At 38.6% G+C, this 25,580-nt stretch overlaps 1 protein-coding gene across 4 annotated transcripts in view; it reads left to right on the top strand.

Moving 5' to 3' along the window:
- asap2a (ArfGAP with SH3 domain, ankyrin repeat and PH domain 2a) overlaps positions 1-25,580 on the top strand; it is a 164,836-nt gene that overhangs the window by 95,107 nt on the left and 44,149 nt on the right. For 2 of the 4 annotated variants that reach the window (XM_078213169.1, XM_078213168.1), the window contains exons 5-13: positions 2,702-2,751; positions 5,004-5,133; positions 7,036-7,121; positions 7,315-7,390; positions 14,126-14,212; positions 18,414-18,517; positions 19,102-19,171; positions 23,277-23,364; positions 24,973-25,021. In XM_078213169.1, the coding sequence (XP_078069295.1) occupies positions 2,702-2,751; positions 5,004-5,133; positions 7,036-7,121; positions 7,315-7,390; positions 14,126-14,212; positions 18,414-18,517; positions 19,102-19,171; positions 23,277-23,364; positions 24,973-25,021 (740 nt within the window). Of the gene's footprint in view, positions 1-2,701; positions 2,752-5,003; positions 5,134-7,035; positions 7,122-7,308; positions 7,391-14,125; positions 14,213-18,413; positions 18,518-19,101; positions 19,172-23,276; positions 23,365-24,972; positions 25,022-25,580 lie in introns of all 4 variants that reach the window. The other 2 variants (XM_078213167.1, XM_078213166.1) reach the window with 1 other exon arrangement.

Here is a 25,580-nt window from a genome sequence, read left to right as displayed (position 1 = left end):
AGCCAACAGAATTAGAGGCCGTTATATTAATTATTTTGGTAGCAATTGTATGGCGAGTGCAGTAGATTATCAAAGATATTTAGGTTTTCTTTTCAGTCTGTGAATTGAAGGTCTTATGCCATCTGGTCACTAAAATTGTAAATTTGTGTTCTATGAATATATTTTGCTTATTGAAAAATAAATTTATAAATAGGTTTAGTTGACCAATTTAACAAGCCACCATTTTAAAAAAGCTGCTTTCAATTCTCTAACCCCCTTGGGCTGAGTAGAGCTACTCGTTTTTTATTGTTACTTGTCAATTGGAATGGTTCATGGGTATTTTATCTGCAAACATGCATTTACACAGTGGCATATATTAAATGGTTTATAAATTTGCATGAGGAAACAGTTAAATGTATACTGTTTAAAAGTGTAAGATGACAGATGTTAGCAGCTGTTTTAACACAATTGTGCACTTTTCTCCAGAGGTGAATTTGTGTGAACCAATTTACATTGGGCTCACTCAGAGTTGAAATTTAGATTTGAACGCAATGGAATTGCCCATATAATGAAAAAGAGCCAGGGAAATAAACTTTACTGTATGCATGCAGGCTCAAGAAGAACAGAAATGTTTAGCTCTAATTTTTGCTGACGATTCTATTTGAAATAGATCATCATTAAATTTTCAAACCACCTTGAGGTTTTAAAATTTATTCTTGCACAAGATGTGTGCGTCACTTGTTGCCCATCCCAAATTGCCCTTGAGAAGGTGATGGTGAGCGCCACCTTGAACTGCTGCAGTCCATGTGATATAGGTATTTCACACAACTGTTAGTTTCAAGTCTGTGTAGCTTGAAGGGGAACTGGATTGTGTACACACTGCTGTCACTATGCATTGATGGTGGTGGGAGTGAATGATTTAAGGTAGTATATGAGATGTCAATAAAGTGATCTGCTCTGTGCTAGATGGTGTCAAACTTCTTGAGTGTTGTTGAAAGTGCACTCATCCAGGCAAGTGTCCTGACTTGTGCGTTGTAGATAGTGGACAGGCTTTGAGGAGTCAGGAACTGAGTTACTTGCCACAGGATTCCCAGTCTCTGACCTCTTGCAGTGAACACAGTAAGAAGTCTCACAACACCCCAGTCCAACGCCGGCATCTCCACATCATGCTCTTGCAGTTACAGTTCAGTTCAGTTTCTAGTCTGTGATAACCCCAGCATATTGATAGTGGGGCATTCAGCATTGGTTATACCATTGAATGTCAAGGGGAAGATGGTTAGATTCTATCTTGTTGAAGATGATAATTGCTTGGCATTGTGTGTTGCAAATGTATTGAGGTGATTGCAATTAGAAAATATTGACTATCTAGTGAAAATATTTATTTGACTTTTGTCCTTTTGTCCTGGCAGTCATAAATGATATTCAAGAAAAATGATACAAGGGTATTTATATCTTAATAGAAATAGGAACGAGCGTATACCATATGAGGCCTCAAGTCTGCTCAGTCATTCAGTGCAGTCATGGTCAAAGATCAACTTCAACTCTACTTTGTAGTCATTTTCTTTGATTTCCTGAAAGACCAAAAACAATCCATCTCAACCTTAAACTATTCAATGATGACATCTGGATTAGAAAATTCCAAAGATTCACAGACTAGTGTGAAGCAGTTTCTCCTTATCACTGTCCTACATTATTGGCCCTTATTCTGAGACTGTGCCCCATTGTTCTAGAGCCAGGCAAAACAACCTCTATGTTTATCTATCAGGCCCTTTCAGAATCCTGAATGTTTGTTTAATTTCTCATTCTTCTAAGCTCCACAGTTATAGGTCTAATTTATTCAGCCTCTCATCAAGAACCAGGTGCAGTGAAGGTTCATTAAATATGTCCTTTCTTAAATATGAAGACCAAAAATGCATAGTACTCCAACTGTGGTCTCACCAAAGCCATCTATAATTGTAGCAAGACGTCACTACTGTTATACTCCAGTTACTTTGCAATAAAGGCCAATTTGCCATTAACCTTTCGACGTGTTTGCTGTAACTGGATGTTATATTTTCTTGCTAACGTTTTGTGTTCCTTGTACATCCCTCTGAACATCAATATTTACACACAATATTCTGTTTTTCTTACCACCAAAGTGAATAACCTCACTTTCCCACATTATAGTCCTTTGTCTCCTTGTTACATACTCACTTAAACTGTCTAATCTCTTTGCAGCCTCTTTGTATCCTCTTCACAGATTAAATCAGACCTAATTTTATATCATTAGCAAATTTAAATAAATTACACACAGTCTCTTTGTCCTAGCCACTAATATAGATTGTAAGCAAAGGCGGCCCTTGCACTGATCCTTGTGTCTCCACTAGTCACTGCATGTCAACTTGAAAATGTCCCAGTTTCCCTGCTCCCTGCTTCTCGTTCATTAACGAGTCTGCTATCCATGCTAATGGATTATCCAACTCCATGAACCCTTACCTTTTGTGTGGCATCTTATCAAATGCCTTTTGGAAATCCAAGTACGCTGTAGCTTCTAGTTCACTTTTATCTATGCTACTAGTTGCAGAATCAATAACTCTAATAAATTTGTTTTGCAAGATTTCCCTTTTGTAAAACCTAGTGACTGTGTCTGATCTTGCTAAGTGGCCTGTAGTCCCCTGTTTTCTCCCACATTTTTGAATCATGGAGTTGCATTTGCTAACTTTTGTACTCCATTCATCTATAGGATCTTAAGAAGCCCTTTGATAAAGCTTGGAAGGACTATGAAACAAAAGTGTAAGTATGGAATTTTTTTCCCAGTAGCAAGTTATTTATTTGCAGAACTGTTCTGTAATATGAACTATACATGGGTGTTCAACAGAAATTGCAACATTTGATGTATTGCTTTAATGGAAAACAATGTTTTTCTAATTGAGGATGTAAGCTGTGTGGATCGATCATGTTATAGTCACAGTTTTTTTATGAAGTGTGATACTGAATGAAAGAAACCTCTTGATGGTCTTTTCTGAGTGACATTTCTAAGATGTGGAGATGCCGGCGTTGGACTGGGATAAACACAGTAAGAAGTCTCACAACACCAGTTTAAAGTCCAACAGGTTTATTTGGTAGCACGAGCCATTAGCTTTCGGAACGCTGCCCCTTCATCAGGCGAGTGGGAGTTCTGTTCACAAACAGGGCATATAAAGACACAAACTCAATTTACAAAATAATGGTTGGAATGCGAGTCTTTACGGGTAATCAAGTCTTAAAGGTACAGACAATGTGAGTGGAGAGAGGGTTAAGCACAGGTTAAAGAGATGTGTATTGTCTCCAGCCAGGACAAGAGATGTGTATTGTTTCCAGCCAGAACAGTTAGTGAGATTTTGCAAGCCCAGTCAAGTTGTGGGGGTTATAGATAGTGTGACATGAACCCAAGATCTGACCGGGATTTGAAGTGGCTTGTGCTACCAAATAAACCTGTTGGACTTTAACCTGTTTTGAGACTTCTTACTGACATTTCTAAGACGTGGCAGATTGTCTATATAGATTGGGTGGTAATCCATGAGCACTTTAAAGAGTGAGAAATTGTTGCGAAATACAGAGGGGAAGGAAACCAATAAATACATTATTAAACACTTCTTTTAAATTCTAATATAGTGACAGGATAAAAAATTTTGCTTGTGAAATTATATTTTCTATTGCATGTAATTTACTGATTGTCCATTAACTCAACTGACAGATAAATGCTAAACATTAATCCCAGTAAGTGATATTTTAACAAACTTTACATTGACTTATTTTTGGGGATGAATCGTTGGATGTGAAGCCTTTAGCTCTGGTACAGCATTTATATCACTCAGTTGGTCCTCATTTTTGTTTAAAGCACAAAGACAAGTTAGGATCAAGGACAATTTTGAGTATATCTAAAATAGTTTAAAATATTTTATTTTAAGAATTAGCATAAGTGGGCTACAATTAGATTGCAAGGATTTATTCTAAGTATTGTTACTAACAGGAATACAAATGTTTAAAGCATTCATCATAGTTTGCTTGTGGCTTTACAATTCAAGTCATTTTGAAGTTTACTTGATGTCTCAAGTTTAAAAAATAGTGGTTTATTCATGTTTAATGTGTTTATAACTATATATATATATATTGTGCTGATCCCCAAAAGCAATTGATGCACTCCATTTTTTAATAACTAGCAAAACATCCCATACCACTGTCTTTTTCAACTTTGCTATATTGCAGCAATTTTGCGATGAATTGGCCTTTCATCTTTCATAGCATCATGCCTTTAGATAATCTTGTTATTGTAGATGACTTGCCAGCTTTTATATTCGGTTGATTGAGGAATAAATATTGGGCAGGCCATTAAGGAAAACTATCTGGGTCTTCTGTGAAATTACGTTTTTCATTAGCACATGTTTCTTTTTAAAAGTTTTTTATTCTTAAATTGGCTCATGGGTGCGTATTAGAGGCCCTTGGGTGACCAATTAATGGCCACTTCATGGCATCCTCCTGCCGCTGCTAGAATTGGGCAGTACTAACTGTCCTTGATGCTACTGGCAAAACCGGGCGGACTGGTGGTTGGATAAAGGGGGAGAAGTGTGCCTTCTCTTCAAGGCCCCTGTGCCCAATAGAGGCCACACAATAGAAAATCATTCATAGCAGTCAGCATTTCAGAAAGGAAGATTACGTTTGACAAACCTGGTGTCGTAGATTTCTTTGAGGAAATGACAGATAATGGTGGACAAGGATATTGAAGTGGATGTGATGGTGGACAGGGATATTGAAGTGGATGTGGTGTATATGGACTTTAAAATGTATAGAGCTATGTGTACTTTAAGTGAAAGCTATAGACAATCATAAGCATTTAGGGATTCAGAATCACTAGACATTAGAATCAACATCTCAAAGTGAGTGGGGTCAATTAATGTGTCTGCCTTTGAAACTAAGGATTTACTAGATTTTGAGATTTGAAGGTTAAACTGGAAAAATGTAATCTCATTTTTAATATGACTGCACTAATATTGTTTTGTTTGCAGTACAAAAATTGAAAAGGAGAAAAAAGAACATGCCAAACAACATGGTATGATCCGTACAGAAATAAGTGGAGCAGAAATTGCTGAAGAAATGGAGAAAGAACGAAGATTCTTTCAGTTACAAATGTGTGAGGTAAATCAATTCTGAGTAATTGTATCAGATATGTAATTAGGAAATTATTTGGTCAGCCATTGCTGTAATTTGCATGGCTGCTTGTGTTTCTTCTATCGTAACCTGTCAGATTAGATTTTGGACAATTAGCTGCTGATTTTTAAAATAAAAATGATATTACTGTCTTGTCGATTAATTGAAGCTTATTTGCATGCAGCTTCTGGTTGCATGTCTTATTTGTATGCAGCCTAAAAGTAAATTGTAGTCCTGTACAGTTTGTCCAAAGTAGTTTATATAATTGAAGCTTCATCCCAAACAGAGGTTTAAATTCCAAGTCCACTGCTTACTTCCTAGGGCAAATTGGGTGAATAAATCTATGTCCACTACTGCCTAGGAGTGTAGCATTTGGGTTAAATTAGCTGCCCTTTGGCAATAGCATTCTTTCCTCTTGGTTAGAAAGCTGTAGGTTCACATATCACAGTGGCGACAAATCTCGGGAGTATTACATTACTGAAGGTGCCATCTTTTAGATGGACCATTAAACAACGCCCTCTTAAATGAACTTAGAAGATCCCGACTCTAGTTTGAAGAAGAGCTGGTGTTCTGACCAATTTTATCCTCCAGACATCACTAAACACATTATTTGGTTATTATCTCATTGTGAATGTTGAGGGAATTGGCTGCCACTTTCCTACATTCCAATGGTGACTTCATTGGGAGTAAAGCTTTACAATGTCATGAGATTTTTGAAGTAAATTTTATAAATGCAAGTTTATTTAATTTTTTGTTTTTGTTCTTTAATTTCTACTCTTTTCTATCAGGACCTCGGAATGTTAGGTTTTCATACAGATTTCTGTCAGTTGCAGATTCCCATGGTTGCCTGGAATGGGAATTGCTGTGATTTTCTTGATTCGCACCTTCTTATCAAAAGTTTATTTATTCATTAGTGTCACAAGTAGGCTTACGTTAACACTACAATGAAGTTACGGCCACACTCCGGCACCTGTTCAGGTACACTGAGGGAGAATTTAGTGTGGCCAATGCACCTAACCGGCACATCTTTCAGACTGTGGGAGGAAACCAGAGCACCCAGAGGAAACCCATGCAGGCGGGGGAGAATGTGCAGACTCTCCACCGACAGTGACCCAAGCCGGGAATTGAACCCAGGTCCCTAGCGCTGAAAGGCAGCAGTGCTAATCATTATGCCACTGTGAACAGCCTGACACTGGAGTGAACCTAGTGTACAGATTGGCACAGCCACACACTGGGACCCACCTCAGGTTGCTAATGTGGATCCCCTGTAAATTCCAGTATCCTGGCCCACTTAAAGTAGGGGTAATTGGGCTGACCTTGAATGAAAAAATAATTTCCCTGCCTAGTGGTGGCAACTGCAGATACCATCTTCAGTGGGTGCTCAAGTTATGCCCATGATTGTATAAATTGAGACTGTGCTCTGATCTCAGATACTACTTTCATGCGATGTGGGCGTCACTGGCAAGGCCAGTATTTATTGCTCATCCTTGATCGCCTTGAGAAGGTGTTGGTCAGCCATCATCTTAAACCAGTTGCAGTGCATCAGGTATACCATAGTTCTGTAGGAACTACCATAGGAAGGGAATTCCAGGATTTTGTTCCCGCAGAATCAGGAATGAAAGTTATGAGCACTTGCTCTCTTGTATTTCTAGTGGAGTAAGGCTAAGGATTTTCAGCCAAACAACTCCTATTTTTATAAATGCTGGTAAATCCACACTAAGTTGTATTAATGTGCAACATTTTGGGTCATTTTCTTAGTAAATCGGCTGATCAACATATGGTTATGTGATTATTTGTAATATCTCATTAGCAAATGTTGACTTTAAGCAAAATTTTTCCTTGATTGTTGAATCATTATAAATCTTCTACTTCAAAATATTTTTTCTACAGTATTTGCTTAAAGTCAATGAGATCAAGATTAAGAAAGGTGTTGATTTACTCCAGAACCTGATTAAATATTTCCATGCACAATGCAAGTAAGTTTTTGCTTTTTCCTTCTTTTAACAAAAAATTGTAACTTTTTTGATTACATGTTGAATTCTGTTAATAGAATTTATGCTGTTTTTACTTCTAAAATCTGTCTCCTGCTCAGTCAGTTTATTACATTGCTATGCAGATAATTTATAGTTAAGATGAATGGTGCATTCTAGTTTAACTATTTAGTAACAGTTTCTTTCAGGATGGCTTGAAGGCTGTAGAAAGTTTAAAACCCTCCATGGAAAAGCTGGCAACAGATTTGCATGCTGTAAGTGCAATTATTACTGTGATTAAAACTGTATCTGCCTTTTCAGGAAGTTTGCAAATTACTCTTGTTCATTCATATGATCATTACCTGTAGACTTGACTACTTTAATATATTCCTGGCTGGAGTCTCACATTCTACCCTCTAATTTTGAAGTCATCCAAAACTCTGCTGTCCACATCTTAACTCATAGGAAGTCCCATTTTTCTAATACCCCTTTGCTCGCTGATCTACGCTGGTTCTTGGTCAAGCAATATCTTGATTTTAAAATGCTCATTCCTGTGGTTCAAATCCCTCCATAGCCTTGCCCATCTAAACTTCCAGCGTCACAAACCTCTGAGATATCTTAATCGAGCGAACATTGGCTGTGCCCACAATTGAATAGGCCCAAGCTTTGGAATATCTCTCTACCTCACTTGCCTCCCTTAAGACACAACCTATAACTTACCTCTCTGACTAAACTTTTGATCTTCTAACTTAATGTTTCCTAATGTGGCTTGATGTCATACTTTGTTTTATGGAGCTCTTGTGAAGCACCACGGCACATTTTATTACAATAAAAAGACTATATGAATACAAATTTTTGTTGTTGTGAGGACTTAAGATATATAAAACCAAGATGTACAGGTTTCTGGTTAGATTTCTGGTTTCTGATTACCTCAACAAGCAAGATTTTGTTCCTATAATTGACCTTGCTCAGTGGACTAGAGGGAAGGGGGAAATCTGCTCTTGAACACTTCCCAATAGTTATTGCTGTGAATGCGCCTAAATGAATTTCAGAGCAGGGCTAGGTTTGGCCATGTTTTCCATGGTTTAAGCCTGGAGTTTCTGCTTTGTTTAGTTTTAATCACATGCAAATATAACCATCCTGGTTGTACCCAATTCTTTCAGATTCGCTTTGTGCATAGATGCAACTATGGGATTTGAATGGGCATCACAATTGTATAAGTGAAAAGTTGCATATATGTGATATTTGAAAGGGAAGAATTAAAATTAAAGTACGACAAATCCTTTTTTAAAAAAGTGCTGAAAGCTTACCCTCAAATGGCTTTGCATCACATCACTACCTTTTCCAAGGCTGAAGGGGACTGAAAAATAACAACAAAAATAAAAGGAAAATAAATCCTTTGGCTGCTGAGCTGGAGGTAATATTGCAAGAGGTGATGAAAGACCTTTGGTCTATTATACAATGCACAGCACTGTAGGATTGCCTCCAATTAGGTCAGCTGTGGTTTGCCGTCTTGTGATTGAATGTGGCAGCTTATGCTGCAGGGGTCTTTGGAGCTAATGGCGGAGCTCTGCATTTGCCTCTGTCCACCCAGGCCCTGAAAAGCCTGACAGCCAATGCCAGATTGATGAGCCAAGGCTGCTGAAATGCCAAGTAGAAATGGACTTCTAGACTATATTGAATTTTAATTATTATCCATTTGGTCAGCTAGTTGTCTTAATGCTCAAGGCTACCTGTCCTGATATTTGCTCGCCACTGAATCAATAGCAACATTATTTAGTTCCTTTAACATACTGAAATGCCTCAAGTCATTTCACATGCGTGTTAAAAGACAAAGTTAGACAAAAGGCAGATAAGATATTTGGGCAGAGATCGAGGCACAGCTGCCAATGGTGGAGCAGCTGAAATTGCAGCTATTTAAGAGGTTGGAATTAGCAGAGATGTCTTGGTGCCTTGAACAATTGGAAGAATTTAGGGGTAGGGAGAGACAGAGACATAGAGATTTGAAAACAAGAAAGAGAATTTTAAAGTCGAGATATTGCTTAACCAGGAGTTAGAGCAGGGTGAACGAACATGGGTTGATGGGTGAAAGTTTAAGGCACTGGCAATAAAGTTGTGAATAACCTCAAGGTTACAAAGGGTACAATATGGGAGGCTGGTCAGGAGTGCATGGAATAATCAAGTCTAGTGGTAAGAAAGGTGGGGTGGAGTTAGTTGATGTTATAGGTCTTGTACTAGGCTGTCTTAGCGATGGTGCAAATATGTGGTCTGATGCTTATCTCATGTTAGAAATGACACTAAGGTCTGGTTCAGTTGCCATGGGGAAGGATGGAGTCAGTGGCTAGGGTTTGTCATGGAGTTTATAGTGGAGACTGAATTGGATGAAATATCTGATGCTGGGCAAGCAGTCAGACAATTTGGAGACAATGGTAGGCTGAAGAGAAATGGGTGTTTTAGTGTGTGTTTAGAAACTGAAGCTGTGCTATTGGATGACGTTGCTGGGGGGCAACATGCTGAGGGGAAATAGGAGAGGGTCAAGAATAAGTCCTTGGGGGATACTAGAGGATGGTGAAGGAGTGGGAGGAGAAAATATTGCATGTGATTCTCTGGCTATGCCATGTAAATGTTTGCATAGGCTGGGGCAAGTTTCTTACCCATACCTCTTAACTGTTTCTATATTTGTGTACAGACTTGCAATGTATGTACGTGGGTGTAGTGTGTGATGAAATGTCCATTTGTGTGTTGCCAATTCTATAAAGTGATATGTGTCTTTAGTGTAACAAGGGTGCTTCTATCCTAAGGGTTCAATCTATATTTAATTAAGTGCATTAGCTTGGAGAAGAAAATCTCAAAAGTGTGAAGCATATGTGAATTAAATCATTCATTATTTGATAGCTCACTTGGTGCTACAGAATTAATTTGTGTATATACTACTTGTTGCATAGTTGAAGGAGGTGATTTTACCATGCCATTTTTTTCCTAAGTGCTGGGCGGACTTGCAAGTGGGAGACTTTCAGATCTGTCTTTTGGGCGTGTTTTCAGCCCCCCCCCACACACACAGACACACACAGACACACACACACGCATTAGCCCCCCCCTCCACCCACGAGACCCTGCAGAGTGGCAATGGGCCCGCCCCCAGCACTGCCTGGTGGGCATTGACAGTAAGAAGTTTAACAACACCAGGTTAAAGTCCAACAGGTTTATTTGGTAGCAAAAGCCACACAAGCTTTCGGAGCAAGAAGGGGCTTGGAGCTCCGAAAGCTTGTGTGGCTTTTGCTACCAAATAAACCTGTTGGACTTTAACCTGGTGTTGTTAAACTTCTTACTGTGTTTACCCCAGTCCAACGCTGGCATCTCTGCATCATGGTGGGCATTGCCCAGGTGTCAGGGTGGCACTGCCCAAGGGGCACCACCCCCTTGCCCTTGGCCTCCCCAGAGGGGCTTCAGTGGTCTCCAGTTCCACGGGCGAGGCCAAGTTAACTGTTCCCCCTTCATGGGGAGCATGTTTATTCCTCGCCGGTGCGAACCTTTCCTGGCGAGATCATAGGGGGGGGGGGGGGTGGCCGCAGACGAATGAGCACCAAGCTCACTAAGCAGATGTAAAACAGCATTATAATACATTTCCGTATATTGACCTACCTCCTGCCCATTTCTGACGGGAGGCTGACTGCGCTGGAAATCTGGCGTTCGTAAAATGGCACCGGTAGCGAAAACTGGTGCCAATCAAGCTAAGCTCTTTATGCCCGACTTTACCACCGCGTCGTGCCTAAAAATGTGTGCAACACGATGGTAAAATCGCTCCCAAACTGTTGGAAGTTGTGATTGTTAGCACTCACTTTAAACAGAAGATTTTTTTATTTTAAATTTTTAACCGCATTTTGAAAGTTACAAAGTCAGTGCTCAGAATGGACCGGGCAAACCCAAATCCATTCCTTGCTTGCTCCAAAAATCAAATTCAAAATCCAATTGAATCTAATTCAAAGTCTCCAAAAGGGAGACAAACAAGATCCAAGCTGATAAGATGAGGCTTTGCACCCCACCTTGGGCTTGATCTGATGTTTGATCTTGGCTAAAAGGCCAAGAAGCGAAAGAAGCTGGAAATTGATTAAATCGAAGTATGCTGGAGAATGCTAATTGCTTGCAATTAATTATTAAAAAGGATTGCAGATGTGAGGTTCATTCCCAATGAATTGCCTTGTGCCAAGTGGTTAGAATTTTTATCTTGGAAAACAGAATATGGGAGATTTTTTTTAATAACAAAAGCATCTACTTTATAGATTCCAATTTTTGTATAACTCATCCATCTAATCAAGAAAATCTTAAAAAAAAAAACCTCAACACGAATATAGAAGGCTGTGTTACGATGTGACTGCATCACCTAATAAAGGAGTTAGTGGGATTGAAAAAGAGCCTCTGGAAACCAAAATGTAGCCCCTGAAATTCAAATGGTAGTCCTCAGGAAAATCTCAAAAAATCTCTTGGGCGGGGGTGGGATATTAATTTTGAGCCTTGCGGCAGGCATGTCAAAAAGGATGAGGAGGGGTAGTTTGTCTTTATCGCAATTGCATAAGATGTAATTTATGATTTTGAGAGGTGCTTTGACACGGTGGCAGGGGTGGAAACCTGATTGTGTGAGAAATCTATACTCACCTTTGTTTTTTTCAGACCAGTATGCAATGTTCAGTCTCTTCTCACAAGGGCACATTCTACTTATTCAAATTTAGAGATTTATGGTGTATATTAACAACCTGGATTCAAGAACTCCTGAGCATACACAATTTAAAGTTTAACCAACTAGAACTATGCAACTAACCAGAACTATTTCCCATTATTTGTCCTCTTAGAATTACCCTACCTTGGATATTATCTTGCAGGGTTATCCAGAACTGATCCCAGACTCTTTTGGTGCTGTACCCCTCCAGATTCCATTAATAAGTCATTAGCTTTACCTTGGACTTTTGGAGACCTACTTGGTTTAGTTGTTAATTGAATCTGTCACAGTACCTTATATCGTAGGTCTCGAATTTTGTTATCCCCTATCTGGCAAACATTCAAAATGTTGTTACACGATGGATACTTAATCATTGACTGTTACAGTGCAGAGGAGGCCATTCAGCTCATCTTCACTAAGTTGCACCATTATCTTGATTAGTTTAATAACTCACTGAGCAGCATCATCAAATTATTGTCTTGCCTCTATCTCTAACGCAGATAATTGTAGAATTATAGAATGGTACATCACAGATGATGACCATTTGGTTCATTGTGACTATGTTAATTATATGGTAGAGTTATCCAATTAAGCCTAATCTCCCCTTTTTCCATAGATCTGTATTATTTTCCCTTCATGTCATTATCCAGTTTTCTTTATTTAAAATGTTACTTTTTAATTTCATTATGCTTTCAAGCAGTGCATTCTAGATCGTAACTTGCTACTTTTTGAAAAGAAGAAAGTTTCTTCATGTCACATCTGACCCTTTTGTCATCTTCGATCTGTCTCCTTTGGTTACCAAACTTTCCACTGCTAGAAACAGTGTGAATAAGGAAAAACTATCAATACTTTTCATGACTTTGAACACTTTTGTAAGATCTTCCCGTAAGCCTTTATTTTATATGGAGCATAAGCCCAATCTCTCCGCATAACTGAAGTCCTTTGTCACTGTTACAATTCTAATAAATCCTCTTCGCCCTATTTAAGGTTTTGCCATTTAAAAAAAAATACAGTGCCTGAAATTGGCCAGTAATAAAGCTGGGGTCTAAACAATATTTTAAAAAGGTTTAGACTAACTTCTTTACTTTTGTACTCTATGCCTCTAAATATAAATTCAAGGATCCCGTATGCCTTTGAATATTCTTCTCAACTCATAATGCCTATTTCAGATACTTTTATGTGTACGCCCCCAGGTCTTTCTGTTCTTGCAACCCCATTAAAATGGTAAGATTTAATTTATATTGCTGCTATTCGTTCTTCCTACCAAAATACATCACTTCATACTTCTCCATTAAATTTCATCTGCCATGCCTGCCAATTTCAACGTTTGTTTAAGCCCTCGTGAAGTGTACTACTTTCCTGCAAACTGTTTCATGTCATTTTCAAACTTTGAAATTATGTCCTGTATACCCAAATTCATGTAGTTTATATAGAGGATATAGAACAATGGTCCCTATGCCAACATCTGGGGAACGCCATTGCATACTTCTCTCCTATCTGAAAATCAACTATTCACCAATACTGTGCTTTCTATCCATTGACCAATTTCTTATCCTTTAATCCCATAGGCTTCAATTTTGCTAGCAAGTCTATTATGTGGTACTGTTTTAAATACCTTTTGGAAGTTCATGCATAGAATGGTTGGCCAAGACTAATGCCATATATCAGGCTTGCACATCACTGATTGCTTAATTCAGGTCCTCATGTGAGGGCCTTCAGCAAAGATGCAGGGTTCATTTCCACTCCAGGGTATTTGGACTAGTCTTTGTAGGCAGGACCTTGCCTTCCCTGCAGCCATCTATCTCACTTTTGCCATTAATATATCTCATGATTTGGTCCTGAAATCTATTAATGCCAGAATTAATGCTTGGATGTTTAGCCCAAAGGTACCAACAAGGATTTAAAAACATAAAATTTAAGAAAGGCTGAAATTCAGGGGGTAGTGCCTAAATTATTAATTGAATGAAGAGTGGAAAAGAAAAATTGTTGGAGTTGTTAGATGTTGCTGCACTGGGCATTCTGGGGATTGGTTTTGCTGTGAATTATTTTCCCCTCAGCCAGTTGGATGAGGTGGGGAGCTTGCCAGGATTGAAATCACTTTTTATAAATGTGGAGAATTTATTTTGTAATGATCACCCCTTGGATGAAACTGGAAGTTTATTGTAAGCATGTGGTTTTATTAGTGCATCTAATTATGGAGCAAATTGGGTATGATACTCTTTTATTAATCTGCTGTTTAGGCCTAGAAGAATTATTTTTGCTATGTGAAATGTGACCACAAAGATTTTATTTCTAGATTAAACAAGTGCAGGATGAGGAAAGAAAACAGCTGGTTCAACTTCGAGATGTATTAAAAGCAGGGCTACAGGTAGAACAGAAAGAGGTGAGCAATTTATTTTCTACTCTAGTGCACGTACATATCTGTATCATTAACAAACTTGCTTCTTGTTTATTGTGCAAGTTATTCATATTATTGTAGATTGTCAAAAGAAAAAGCATGTCTATATACTTAAGGCAAAACATATTTACCCAAGACATAGCAAATGTTACAATTTTAAAAACTGGGGTACTTCAATTACAGTAATTATTTTTAAAGCATTCAGATTCAAATTGAATGCATATTTGAGCGCCATGGTAATAAAGCTGCAGCAATAATATGACAATTCCATTTTACTGAAAGAACTCTGTGGTGACCAAAACTGCCCCAAATGTATCCTTTATTGCCATCTTTATGCACCTCTATATGGGTTATAGACTTTGTGGGGTGGAACGTGAATTTGATTTCTGACAGTTAGGATTGATTGAGGGGAAAAATGAAGGAAAATGTGACTATTTTTGATTGAATTGGATTAATATAGTATATTTCAAAAGTTTTAGAACGTGATTTATTCATGCATTTCTCGAACACTATAGGAACTTGTCAATCTCAACTTCTTCTCACAGTGTGATAAAGTTCAAGAGAAATTCATCAGAGAAAAATTTAATAGGAAAATTTCTTCTCTTTAGCAGTATTAATTATGTATAAACCCTTTTATTTTACAGCACTAAGAGTGCTTTTCTTGGACCCACTGCCTGGATTTGATGGGGTTTAGCTTTTCCCTGCTGACTTATTTGCTGCTTGCTTCTCTTATTAAGATTGCAAATGTTTACAGCACCATGAGCTTTGTAGCTTGCAAGTAGAATTTGTTACGACCAGATGGAAAGGGGTGAAATGACTCCCCCCTGTTAAACCACCTCGGTTGGTCACAGCAAACATTTAAATTTCTTTTACTCAAAGATTTGCCTTTTCCAAGTCAGAATGTATTTAACTACTTGAGCTGTGAGCAAATTGGAGCCAATCAACCAAGGTTTTCTGGAGTTAAAGAGCAAATTTATTTACCACTAAACGCAAGAAAAATAATAAAAATGCAACTTTTGGGGAGTTAGAGTCCAATTTTTAAAAAAGGTAAAAGAATATATGTGTGAGTGTCCTTTGATTGCCCTTGAGGTGTGGATTTTTAAATGCTGCAGCCAATTTGGGTTAGCTGATTTCTTGGATATAAAAATGTTGCAATTATTAAAAGGTCTTGGTTCACTGTTCGGTTTCTGGTAGAATTGGCTTCTTGAACTGGGTGACAAACTTATTCCAAGAGAGAGTGCGAGAGAGCAGCTTTCAGCCTGTTTCCTCTGCTGAAGACTTTATTGACATTGCCTGTCACTTGCAATCTCCTAATAACTGGGCAACCTTGCCTTGAAACACTTCATCCATTGTGTACCTCCAAGAGGTTCTGTGTATATCTGCCTGTGAGCCATTGAGTCAATATCCAGTACTTTGCATTTTTACGGTCTCTTCCTTAGACAGTTGAGTTTTGATGGATGTCTGGATTATTAGAAATGTCTCTCTCTTCACGCACCCCTGAGGGTGATTTGTTTGTTTCTCACCTTCATCATGAAATGTGGCCTTGCATTTTAAGCAGTTTGCTCTGTCTCTGGAAATTTTGCAATTTGAACAATCAGTTAAAAATCATATTTTCAAAAATAAAGCAGCATCGGCTCATGACAAATTCTGATGTTCAGTGATAGAGAACTGAAAGAAGGCACTTCCTTTCAATTGCATCAGAGCATTTTTGATACAGAAAGTAGTTACTTAGCCAGTTGTATCTGTGCCATGACTAGTAATACCAATTTGAGCTAACTATTCTGAATCCCATTTCCCTATGCTCAATATTTTTCTATTTTGTATTTATCTAAAACTCCCTTAAAGATCATTATTCACTCAGCTTCATAACAACTTGTCAAATTGTTCTATAGTTTAATAGGCCATCCCAAGGGACTTTAATTTACAGGGAACTAGATAATTCTTGGAACCAATGTGGCAAATATCTGAGGCCTCTGATGTTTGTGGTATTCTGTATAATGCATTTGTTTCTGTAGAAGTGGAGATTAGGTAATATGGATGCAATATGACAAATTTTATCCTGTCTTTAATAAGCTTGGTAGGCAATGTATTATACCTATTCTTAGTGTGATTTGTTACATTTCTTGTAACTAAATTATGTATTTTGTTTTCTTCCAAAATGCAATTACCCTTTGTGATCAAAGTCTAGGAGAGTAAGTTGTTCCTACATTTTTGTGTGGTGTTTAATTGTTGCCTGTTAGTTTATCATTTAAGTTTGGTCTGAGGATACTTCTTGTATTTTGTTATTATGCTGTCTTAATATAATTTATTTTATGGTGTATTGTCCACAAAAAGAAGCAAAACAGAAAGAAATCAAAACATTAATTTGTTTAACCCCAGATTTACTGATATATTATTTTGCTCTGATTTTTGAATTATTTGGTGTGCACAAAGCAATTGCCAGGCATCATTTACGAGTTAATTTCTGACACTTCCCTTACAATAATTCACAAAGTTAAATCTAGTTTTTAATCCATGGGTTGTTTTCTTGTAAGTGAAGCTGATGCAATTCATCTTTTGAGTTCATATCCTTTTCTGCAAGCAAAATACGTAGAGCCAAAATCAGCACTTTCCAGAAATGTTAACACAAATCAAAGCCACCATTGTGATTTGCAGCTGATGGTGATATGCTTCATATGCTAGCATCTTAATTACAAGAAACAGAGATTGGATAGGTCATCAAAGTAAGATCTCCACAACAGTGCTATTTAAGAAAGGTGACAAAGTAAAAACAGGAAATTATAGACTAGCTTCCCTTGCATCTGTTGTCAGTAACTGCCAGAGTCTATAAGAATGAGGTAACTGAATACCTTAGGAAAGTTTCAGCTGATCAGCATGGCTTTGTAGAGGATAGGTTATACTTGGCAATTCTGGTTGAATTTCTTTAAGAGATGACTAAAATAGTAAAATAGGGGAATGTTTATCGGTGACTTATATGGATCATTAGAAGATATTTGATAAGTCCCTTATAGGAGACTGTTAGCTAAAGCTCATTTACCTGGTTTGGAAATTGGCTGATCAGGAGGGAGTGTAGCATAGATTTACACAAATGATGCCTTGACTCAAGGGGTTAAATTATGAGGTAAGATTACACAAACTAGCATTGTGTTTCCTAGGATTTAGAAGGTTAGGGAATGATTTGAATGATGTTTTCAAAAATATTGAGGGAAACAGATGAGGTAGACAGAGAAACTATTTCCGTCAGTTGACAGACGGGGGAGGGGGAGGAGACGTTAAAAATTAGTGCCAGAACTTTCAAGAGTGAAATTAGAAAACACTTCATTATGCAAGTTTGGAACTTTCTTCCACAAATAACAATTGAGTTCATTAATTTTAAAACTTAGAATTATGGAATTTAGTAAACTAAAAGTATCAAGGGATATGGGTTAAAGGCTGGTATATAGATTTAGATTTCAGCTCAGCCATGATCTTATTGAATGGCAGAAGGAGTTTGAGGGGCTAAATATTCTGCCCTTGTTTCTCTATGTTCCTTGTATTGTTTTGAAAACATCATATTGTTTAAGACCAGATGTTTTGAGAAGCACTGTGCATCAAAACTTGAAATGGACTAGGAAAGTTTTTTGAACATCATTTTCATGCCTTACCCTATTTTTCAAGCAGAAGGAAATAAAGATGTTCCAATATATAAGACCTGTGTCATGGTAGTTCGTTCTTAAGCTATACACAGTTCCTTATGAGTTGTTACCTGTTAGCCTTAGCTGAAAATCATGTGCAATCTTTTTTTTTGCAACTTGTCTAGAATTTATGTAGAATGTGATAATTCAGTTTCACCTGTGCTGAAAGTACTCCTATGATGCACTCCAACCTGTACTAGCCAGTTTGGGAATAAATTCAAACCATCTACACCCCATCTTAGCAGGCCATCTGCAAATATCAATAAACCTTGTAACTAATTTTAACTTATGAAGAAAGTGACATGGTGTTATTTAGGTACTGGTAGATAATGAAGTACCACCCTCCTTATCAAAAATACAAAATGCTGAAGACATGCAAAGATGTGTCACCACCAGCGAAGAGCAACCGAGTTAGCATTTTAGGTATAACCCTTCACACACTCTCGTATTTCATGAAGATAGTTTGGTTGAGTCGCATATGGAGAAGTATTCAAACTAACACTCTTGTTTAGGATTCACAGGTTCGTCCGAATACAACATACAGTTTACATCAGCCTCAGGGAAACAAAGAACATGGAACAGAAAAATGTGGATTTCTTTATAAAAAAAGTGATGGGTAAGTTTTTTTTCCTAAAATGTTGAACCCCTTTAAGAAATGTCTGGAAAGCTTTCTGTTCCTGTTGGAAAGTCCTCCCAATTCTCAAAAGCTGTCACAGAAAACAAATATTTCTGGTCTAATCAACAGCAGTGGAGCGATTCCACTAGATTAGGGCGGCACAGTGGTTAGCACTGCTGCCTCACAACGCCAGGGACCCGGGTTCAATTCTGGCCTCGGGTCACTCTCTGTGTGGAGTTTGCACATTCTCCCCGTGTCTGCGTGGGTTTCCTCCAGGTGCTCCGGTTTCCTCCCACAGTCTAAAGATGTGCGGGTTAGATTGATTGGCCATGCTACATTAACCCTAGTGTCGGGGAATTAGCAGGGTAAATATGAGGAGTTACGGGAATAGGGCCTGGGTGGAATTGTGGCCTCCTTCTGTACTGTAGGGATTCTATGGATTTGGAACTGCAATTTAATGGTTTCAAATTTAGATTCTCAAAATTATTCTCAGTTAAGAACAATTTACATTCCTAATTATCATAGAGATTGTGAGTTAAATGCAATATGTGCAAATTTTAATATTAATGTATTTTATTTTCCAGAATCAGGAAAGTGTGGCAGAAAAGGAAATGTACAGTAAAAAATGGTTATCTTACAATATCACATGGAACGGTATGTTAATGATTTTGTGCTTCAAGTCATAGGAATTGGAGATTTTTCATGTCAGCTGGTTGCTTTCTTTTGATGAGCTCATTTAAAAAAAATCTGTCCTCTCGAAAATTGGGCAAGATTTCCAGCATTGCATCTGAGACTCATTACTGTTTTACTTTTAAAAATGATTTCATAGGACAAGGGTGTCGTTGGCAGCCAGCATTTTTTTTATTGCCCATCCCTAATTGCCCTTGAGAAAGTGGTGGTGAGCTGTCTTCTTGAACTGCTACAATCCATGAGTTGTAGGAAAACCTATGATTCTTTTCTAAAAACTAGCAACAGAAATGTCGTGTAGTAGTAAGATAATTATTTGTGTTTCATCAAATGTAGATTGGGGGGTTTAATAGCTTCTGTTATCGAGTCTGCAAGGAAATAGATTTAAAACTTTAATCAAAGTCTAAAATAAAGCAGTCCCCAAAGCTCATTGTATCAATGCCTGACAGGATGCAAGATTTCAAACGATTGCTTTATGTTGATTCATTTGAATCATACCTGGAAAGTCCCAGCATTAGTTACTGATCTGTTCTGAGTTAGTTGATCTCAGCAGTAGAAACATCAAAATTAGGCTTGATCTAATGCAGCAAAATGGATGGAAAGAAGGGGCCAAGATTTCTGTGGCTGAGTCCACAGAAATCTCCAAGATTAAGTAACTTCTAATGAAAGTTTGAGTTGGCCAGTATCAAATTAACATTATTCTGGAATTAACGTGTTTCCTTCTACGGTTGCACCAACTGATTAAACTGTTGCTCTCATATATAACAGTTGGACATTTGTCCATAATGGGCTGATTTTCATTCCTGAGGCAGGTAGTGCAAGTCGGGAAATTTCTGGCTCAATGTATCTGTCTGGGGTTTAAAAGTTTATTTATTAGTCACAAGTAAGGCTTGCATTAATGCTGCAATGAAGTTACTGTGAAATTCCCCTAGTCAACACACTCCGGCGCCTGTTCGGGTCAATGCACCTAACCAACACGTCTTTCAGACTGGGAGGAAGCTGGAGCACCTGGAGGAAACTCACGCAGCCATGGGGAGAACGTGCAAACTCCACACAGACAGTGACCCAAGCTGGGAATCGAACCTGGGTCCCTGGCGCTGAGAGGCAGCAGTGCTAACCACTGTGCCACCGTGCCGCCCACTTGATGGGAGCAATGCTCCATCAGATTTTTACTCGGTAAGGAGGGAATGCAGGATAGGGAGTGCACAGATCAGGGACTGTTGCGTGCTGAAGTGGGCTATTTAAAAGGTCCATCCTGGTTCTCTGGGACTTAGTTGTTTTGTTAAATATTAGGCCCTCTAGCCTCACCCTTCACATTTCATCACCCCCATCTATTCCCCGTGCTACCTCCATGCTGCCAAGCCAGCCTGTGCACCCCACTTCCATGATCCTTTAAAACCCCCCATACCAACTTAATGTCAACCCATTCTTCCTACCCATCACCCTCCATGCCATCTCACCCACAATGGGCAGATTTCAGGAGCCATATTGAGACAAAATAAAATAAAGGTGCAATATCTATTACAGGCTTTATCATAGGAAGAAAAATCTCTCATTTATGAAAGTCCATTCAAAGCTTAAAAAGCCACTTAGTCCCTTCTAAAGAAAAAAAGAATTGCAGAAGTGTTACGGCATGGAAGGGGACTATTCAGGCCACCATGATTGCAGACTTATATTTATAACTCCACAGCAAGGACAGCTAATCCTTTGATTACCTCTTTGATCTGTTTATCAAACTGTGACTTTGAGCCCTCCTGCTTGGACAATTGTATGTTGTGGGAAGCAATTATTTCATGATTATGCTTTGTCTAAAGTCATTATAACTAATGCTATTATAGCTGCCACAATAGATTTCTTCCAACTCTCTCATATGCAGGTTGTTTCTGAATTTTTAAAAGACTGAGGATTTGTATGAACGTCACAGTCTTACGGTTCTGCATACCTTTAAGTTTATTTATTAATGTCACAAGTAGAATTGCATTAACACTGCAATAAAATTTCTGGAAAAATCTCCTTGTCACCACACTCCAGCACCAGTTCAGGTACACTGAGGGAGAATTTAGCATGGCCAATACACCTAACCAACACATACTTTTGACTGGGAGGAAACTGGAGCACTCGGAGGAAACCCATGCAGACACTGGGAGAACGTGCAAACTCCGCACAGACAGTGACCCAAGCTGGGAATCGACTCTGGTCCCTGGCACTGTGAGGCAGCAGTGCTAACCACTGTGCTGCCCGTCTTCTCTGCCCTTCACAAGCCTTTGTCTTCATAAGTTAGTGACTCCCACAGTTGTGGGTTAAGGCTCTTCCTATGGTGAAAATGGGGTCTCTTTGAACTCAGCACTGCATTCAAATGGACCTGCAGATTGCGGGTTTCCCTCGTGTGTGAATCATGCCCTGCCCCCTTTTCCCCCAATGGCGAAAATGCGAACTGCTCAAAATGGGAACAGAACTTCCGGGTCCAACATTCTTGAAGCACTGCGGAGTTGTCCCGACTCTGCGAAAATCAAACCTGATATTGGAGTGTTCATATATGCTAACATGAGCTGCTAATACTCCAAGATGTGGAATAAATAATTACTTGTGGTCTATATTAAATCAAAGTGCTTCAATTGCTGTTTTTTTGGAAATTGCATATTTGATTATTGTATGAGTCAAAATACCTGATGGCTGTGAAATTTGGAGCCACTATCACATCCATTTATTGAGTTTTCTATTTCCTGCTGTAAAGAGACTATATAGAACAATAAACACTTGCTGAAAATATTCAGCGCAGACACTTCCCAGTCAACTGTTATCTATTTGTGATTAGAGTTCTATTATTGGAAGTAGATTGCATGTCTACTGTCTTGTCCACTGAAGTGTGACATTGAAAAATCAGGAAAAATAAAACCTTTGGGGACAGGGAAAGGGCCTAATACACAAGCACGGAAATTGAATTGTCTTCTAAATTGCATATTTTTTTTGTTGGAGATGTAACAGCACAATGCATTCGTGATCATAAAGCAATTGGGTAAATTTGCTACTATGCAAAATTAAATATTATGTAGTTACTGTAGTCAATGAGAGATCCATAAAAGTTTCCATTTTGACATTGTGTATTAGTTTATCCAGTTCTTTTTCTTGCCAAAGCTACGTAAACCTCTAGGCTCCAAAGAGCCTTCAGTTGAAAAGTAGAAAAATCCAAAGCTGCAAAATGTTAACCAATTATCGGTGTTGATTCTCGACAGCGAACTCCGATGAGTAGGGTCAGTTCCTTTAAATAGAAATTGCGACTTTCAGTGAAACAGCTTTAAGTGAACCTTCTCTCATGCCCACATGTCCGTCCTTAGCGAGTTGCAATGTCTAGTGATGCCCAATGCAAACTGGAGCAACAACACCTCTTCCGAATAGCCACGTTACAGCCCTTTGGACTCAACATTGAATTCAGCAACTTTAGATTGTGAACATTCCCTTCCATCTTGACGCTCTTTTTGTTTTTTGGTTTCTATGGTTTGTCCCAATACAAACCCCATCCCTCCCCAACAGGACCATCTGTCCCTTGTTTTTCAGTTTTGCTCCCACTGAGCACTGACCTTTGCTCTCCTATTAACACATTCTGCTATCTTATCTTTATGCCACTAATAGCACTTGTTCAGTCCTTAGTGCCACCATTAATCCCCTTTGTTTTGTGTCTGTGACATCTTTGTCCATTTCTCCTTGGCTCCAAACTATCCCATACCACCTATTCTGCCCCACCTCCTCCAACCACTTCAACTATATAGTTAATTACATTTCTGTTTCTCTTATGATTTCTATCCCTCTATGATTTCTATGATTCTATAATTCTCTTCAGTTTTGTAGAAGAGGCATAAAGACTCGAAACATTAACTTTGTTTCTCTCTCCACAGATGCTGCCAGACCTGCTGAGTTTATCCAGCATTTTCTGGTTTATTGTTTACATGCCAAGCTATAAAAGCTTGTTGCTTGTGGCACCAATGCAGCAATTGACATTTGGATGAAGTACTTACTTATACTAGCTCGAGCAAAATTTCCTCAATGAATTCAATAATTTCTGTTTTTCTTACAGGTTAACAGACCACCAGCAAAACTTAATCTACTCACATGTCAGGTGAAAGCAAATCCAGAAGAGAGAAAATGTTTTGATCTCATATCACGTATGTTTTTTTCAACCTAATGAATTACTTGTTTATCAGGTTCAAGGAAAATACTTCCATAGGTGGGGAATTAATTTAGTTCACCAAACAATAACTGTTTAGAACATGTTGGAAATATAAATGTTCATATATTGACTATAAATTTGAAGGGATAAGATACTTCTGTAATTGTTGATTGAAGATTTTTATGCTTAAAAATTAACTACATATTTTAACAAATTTAAAATATTCAAATCCTAGTTGATCTCCCAAGCTGATACTCATGCAGTATTGAGGTTAAAAAAAATTCAGATCGAGCTAACTCAGAAATCAGAGAATACTTCAACCAAAAAATGGAAATGGAAGGGTGTGAGTATAAAGATGGGGAAAGAGGAGGTAGTAGAAGCAGGAAGAGGATGGAGATAGGCAATCTGAAGGCAAAGAAGAATTTGGAAGATGTGGAAAATAGTGCTTCAAAATTACCAGAAGGGTATGGCAGCAAATTCTTTAGTAAGAAGTCTCACCACACCAGTTTAAGGTCCAACAGGTTTCTTTGGTAGAACAAACTACAAGCTTTCGGAGCGCTGCTCCTTCATCAGGTGAGTGGGAATTCTGTTCACAAACAGGGTACATAAAGACACAAACTCAATTTACAAAATAATGGTTGGAATGCAAGTCTTGACAGGTAATCAAGTCTTAAAGGTACTGACAATGTGAGTGGAGAGAGGGTTAAGCACAGGTTAAAGAGATGTGTATTGTCTCCAGCCAGGATAGCTAGTGAGATTTTGCAAGCCCAGGCAAGTCATGGGGGGTTACAGATAGTGTGACATGAACCCAAGATCCCGGTTGATTCTAAAGAAACTGCCAGCTCCAAGTGGAGAGGATCTCCAAGAAGATCGCGCATATCGACCCAGACATCAAGTTTCTATAAAGATGCAAGAAAGCAGATAAGATACCAAACGGCCTCAACCGGGATCTTGGGTTCATGTCACACTATCTGTAACCCCCACGACTTGCCTGGGCTTGCAAAATCTCACTAACTGTCCTGGCTGGAGACAATACACATCTCTTTAACCTGTGCTTAACCCTCTCTCCACTCACATTGTCTGTACCTTTAAGACTTGATTACCTGTAAAGACTTGCATTCCAACCATTATTTTGTAAACTGAGTTTGTGTCTTTATATGCCCTGTTTGTGAACAGAACTCCCACTCGCCTGATGAAGGAGCAGCGCTCCGAAAGCTTGTGGTTTGTGCTACCAAATAAACCTGTTGGACTTTAACCTGGTGTTGTGAGACTTCTTACTGTGTTTACCCCAGTCCAATGCTAGCATTTCCACATCGTAGCAAATTCTTTCCCAGGGGATGGAGTAAACTTTACGACATTTTCTATGTTAATGTTGCTTGTAAGTGCAAGTGGTTTGGAGAAGCATCAGGGATTTTATAATGAAGAATTCCCATAAAATTGAATTGGTGCCAAATTTTAAGGATTCCTGATATTCCTTAATTTTCTGTTAATGTCACTTAAAGTCTGTCTTTTAGGACTCAAAATTACATATAAAAGTGAATTGCTGATTTGCAATTAATGGTTTGAATGTTAAATTTGCAATGCATCTTTTGTCAATCTATAGATGACAGAACATACCATTTTCAAGTGGATGATGAACAGGAATGCCAAGTGTAAGTTTTAAAACTACTTATGTTAATTGTTTAAGAAGACTGGCTTGATAAAAATGGCTCTGTAGCAAATGATCATTTCTATATCATGAGCCCGCCTCCACTAGGCCAGGTTACCCTCAGCTGATTTTTACGGTCATCAGCCTGTTGATTGATTTGGGCAGGACTTGTGCCCCAACCTATGAGGATGTTCTGCCTCCAAGAACTGTTGGCCAATAAAATGGCTGGTAACTCTCGAATCACAGTAGCACTACTGGGAGCTGTGGTTTATAGCCAGGAAACTATGGGGCTGGATTAGAAGGTGAGCAGGCGATTTTGCTGTGCCCAGTCTGGCAGGCCTGGACAGAGTGGGTGGAGGACTGGGTTTGGGGTTAGAAAACACAAGAAATGGGAGCAAGAGTACACCATGCAGCCCATCAAACTGCTCCGCCATTCAATATGATCATGGTTGATCTTGGGCTTCAACTTTCCTGCCCACTCCCCTTGATTCTCCGAGATATGAAAATCCTTGTCTGCCCCAGCCTTAAACCTAATCAGTGATGGAGCATACACAACCCTGGGG

Source organism: Mustelus asterias, chromosome 5 (assembly GCF_964213995.1).
Source record: "Mustelus asterias chromosome 5, sMusAst1.hap1.1, whole genome shotgun sequence".
NCBI classification, from domain to species: Eukaryota; Metazoa; Chordata; class Chondrichthyes; order Carcharhiniformes; family Triakidae; genus Mustelus; species Mustelus asterias.
This window is presented reverse-complemented; position numbering and strand designations above follow the sequence as displayed.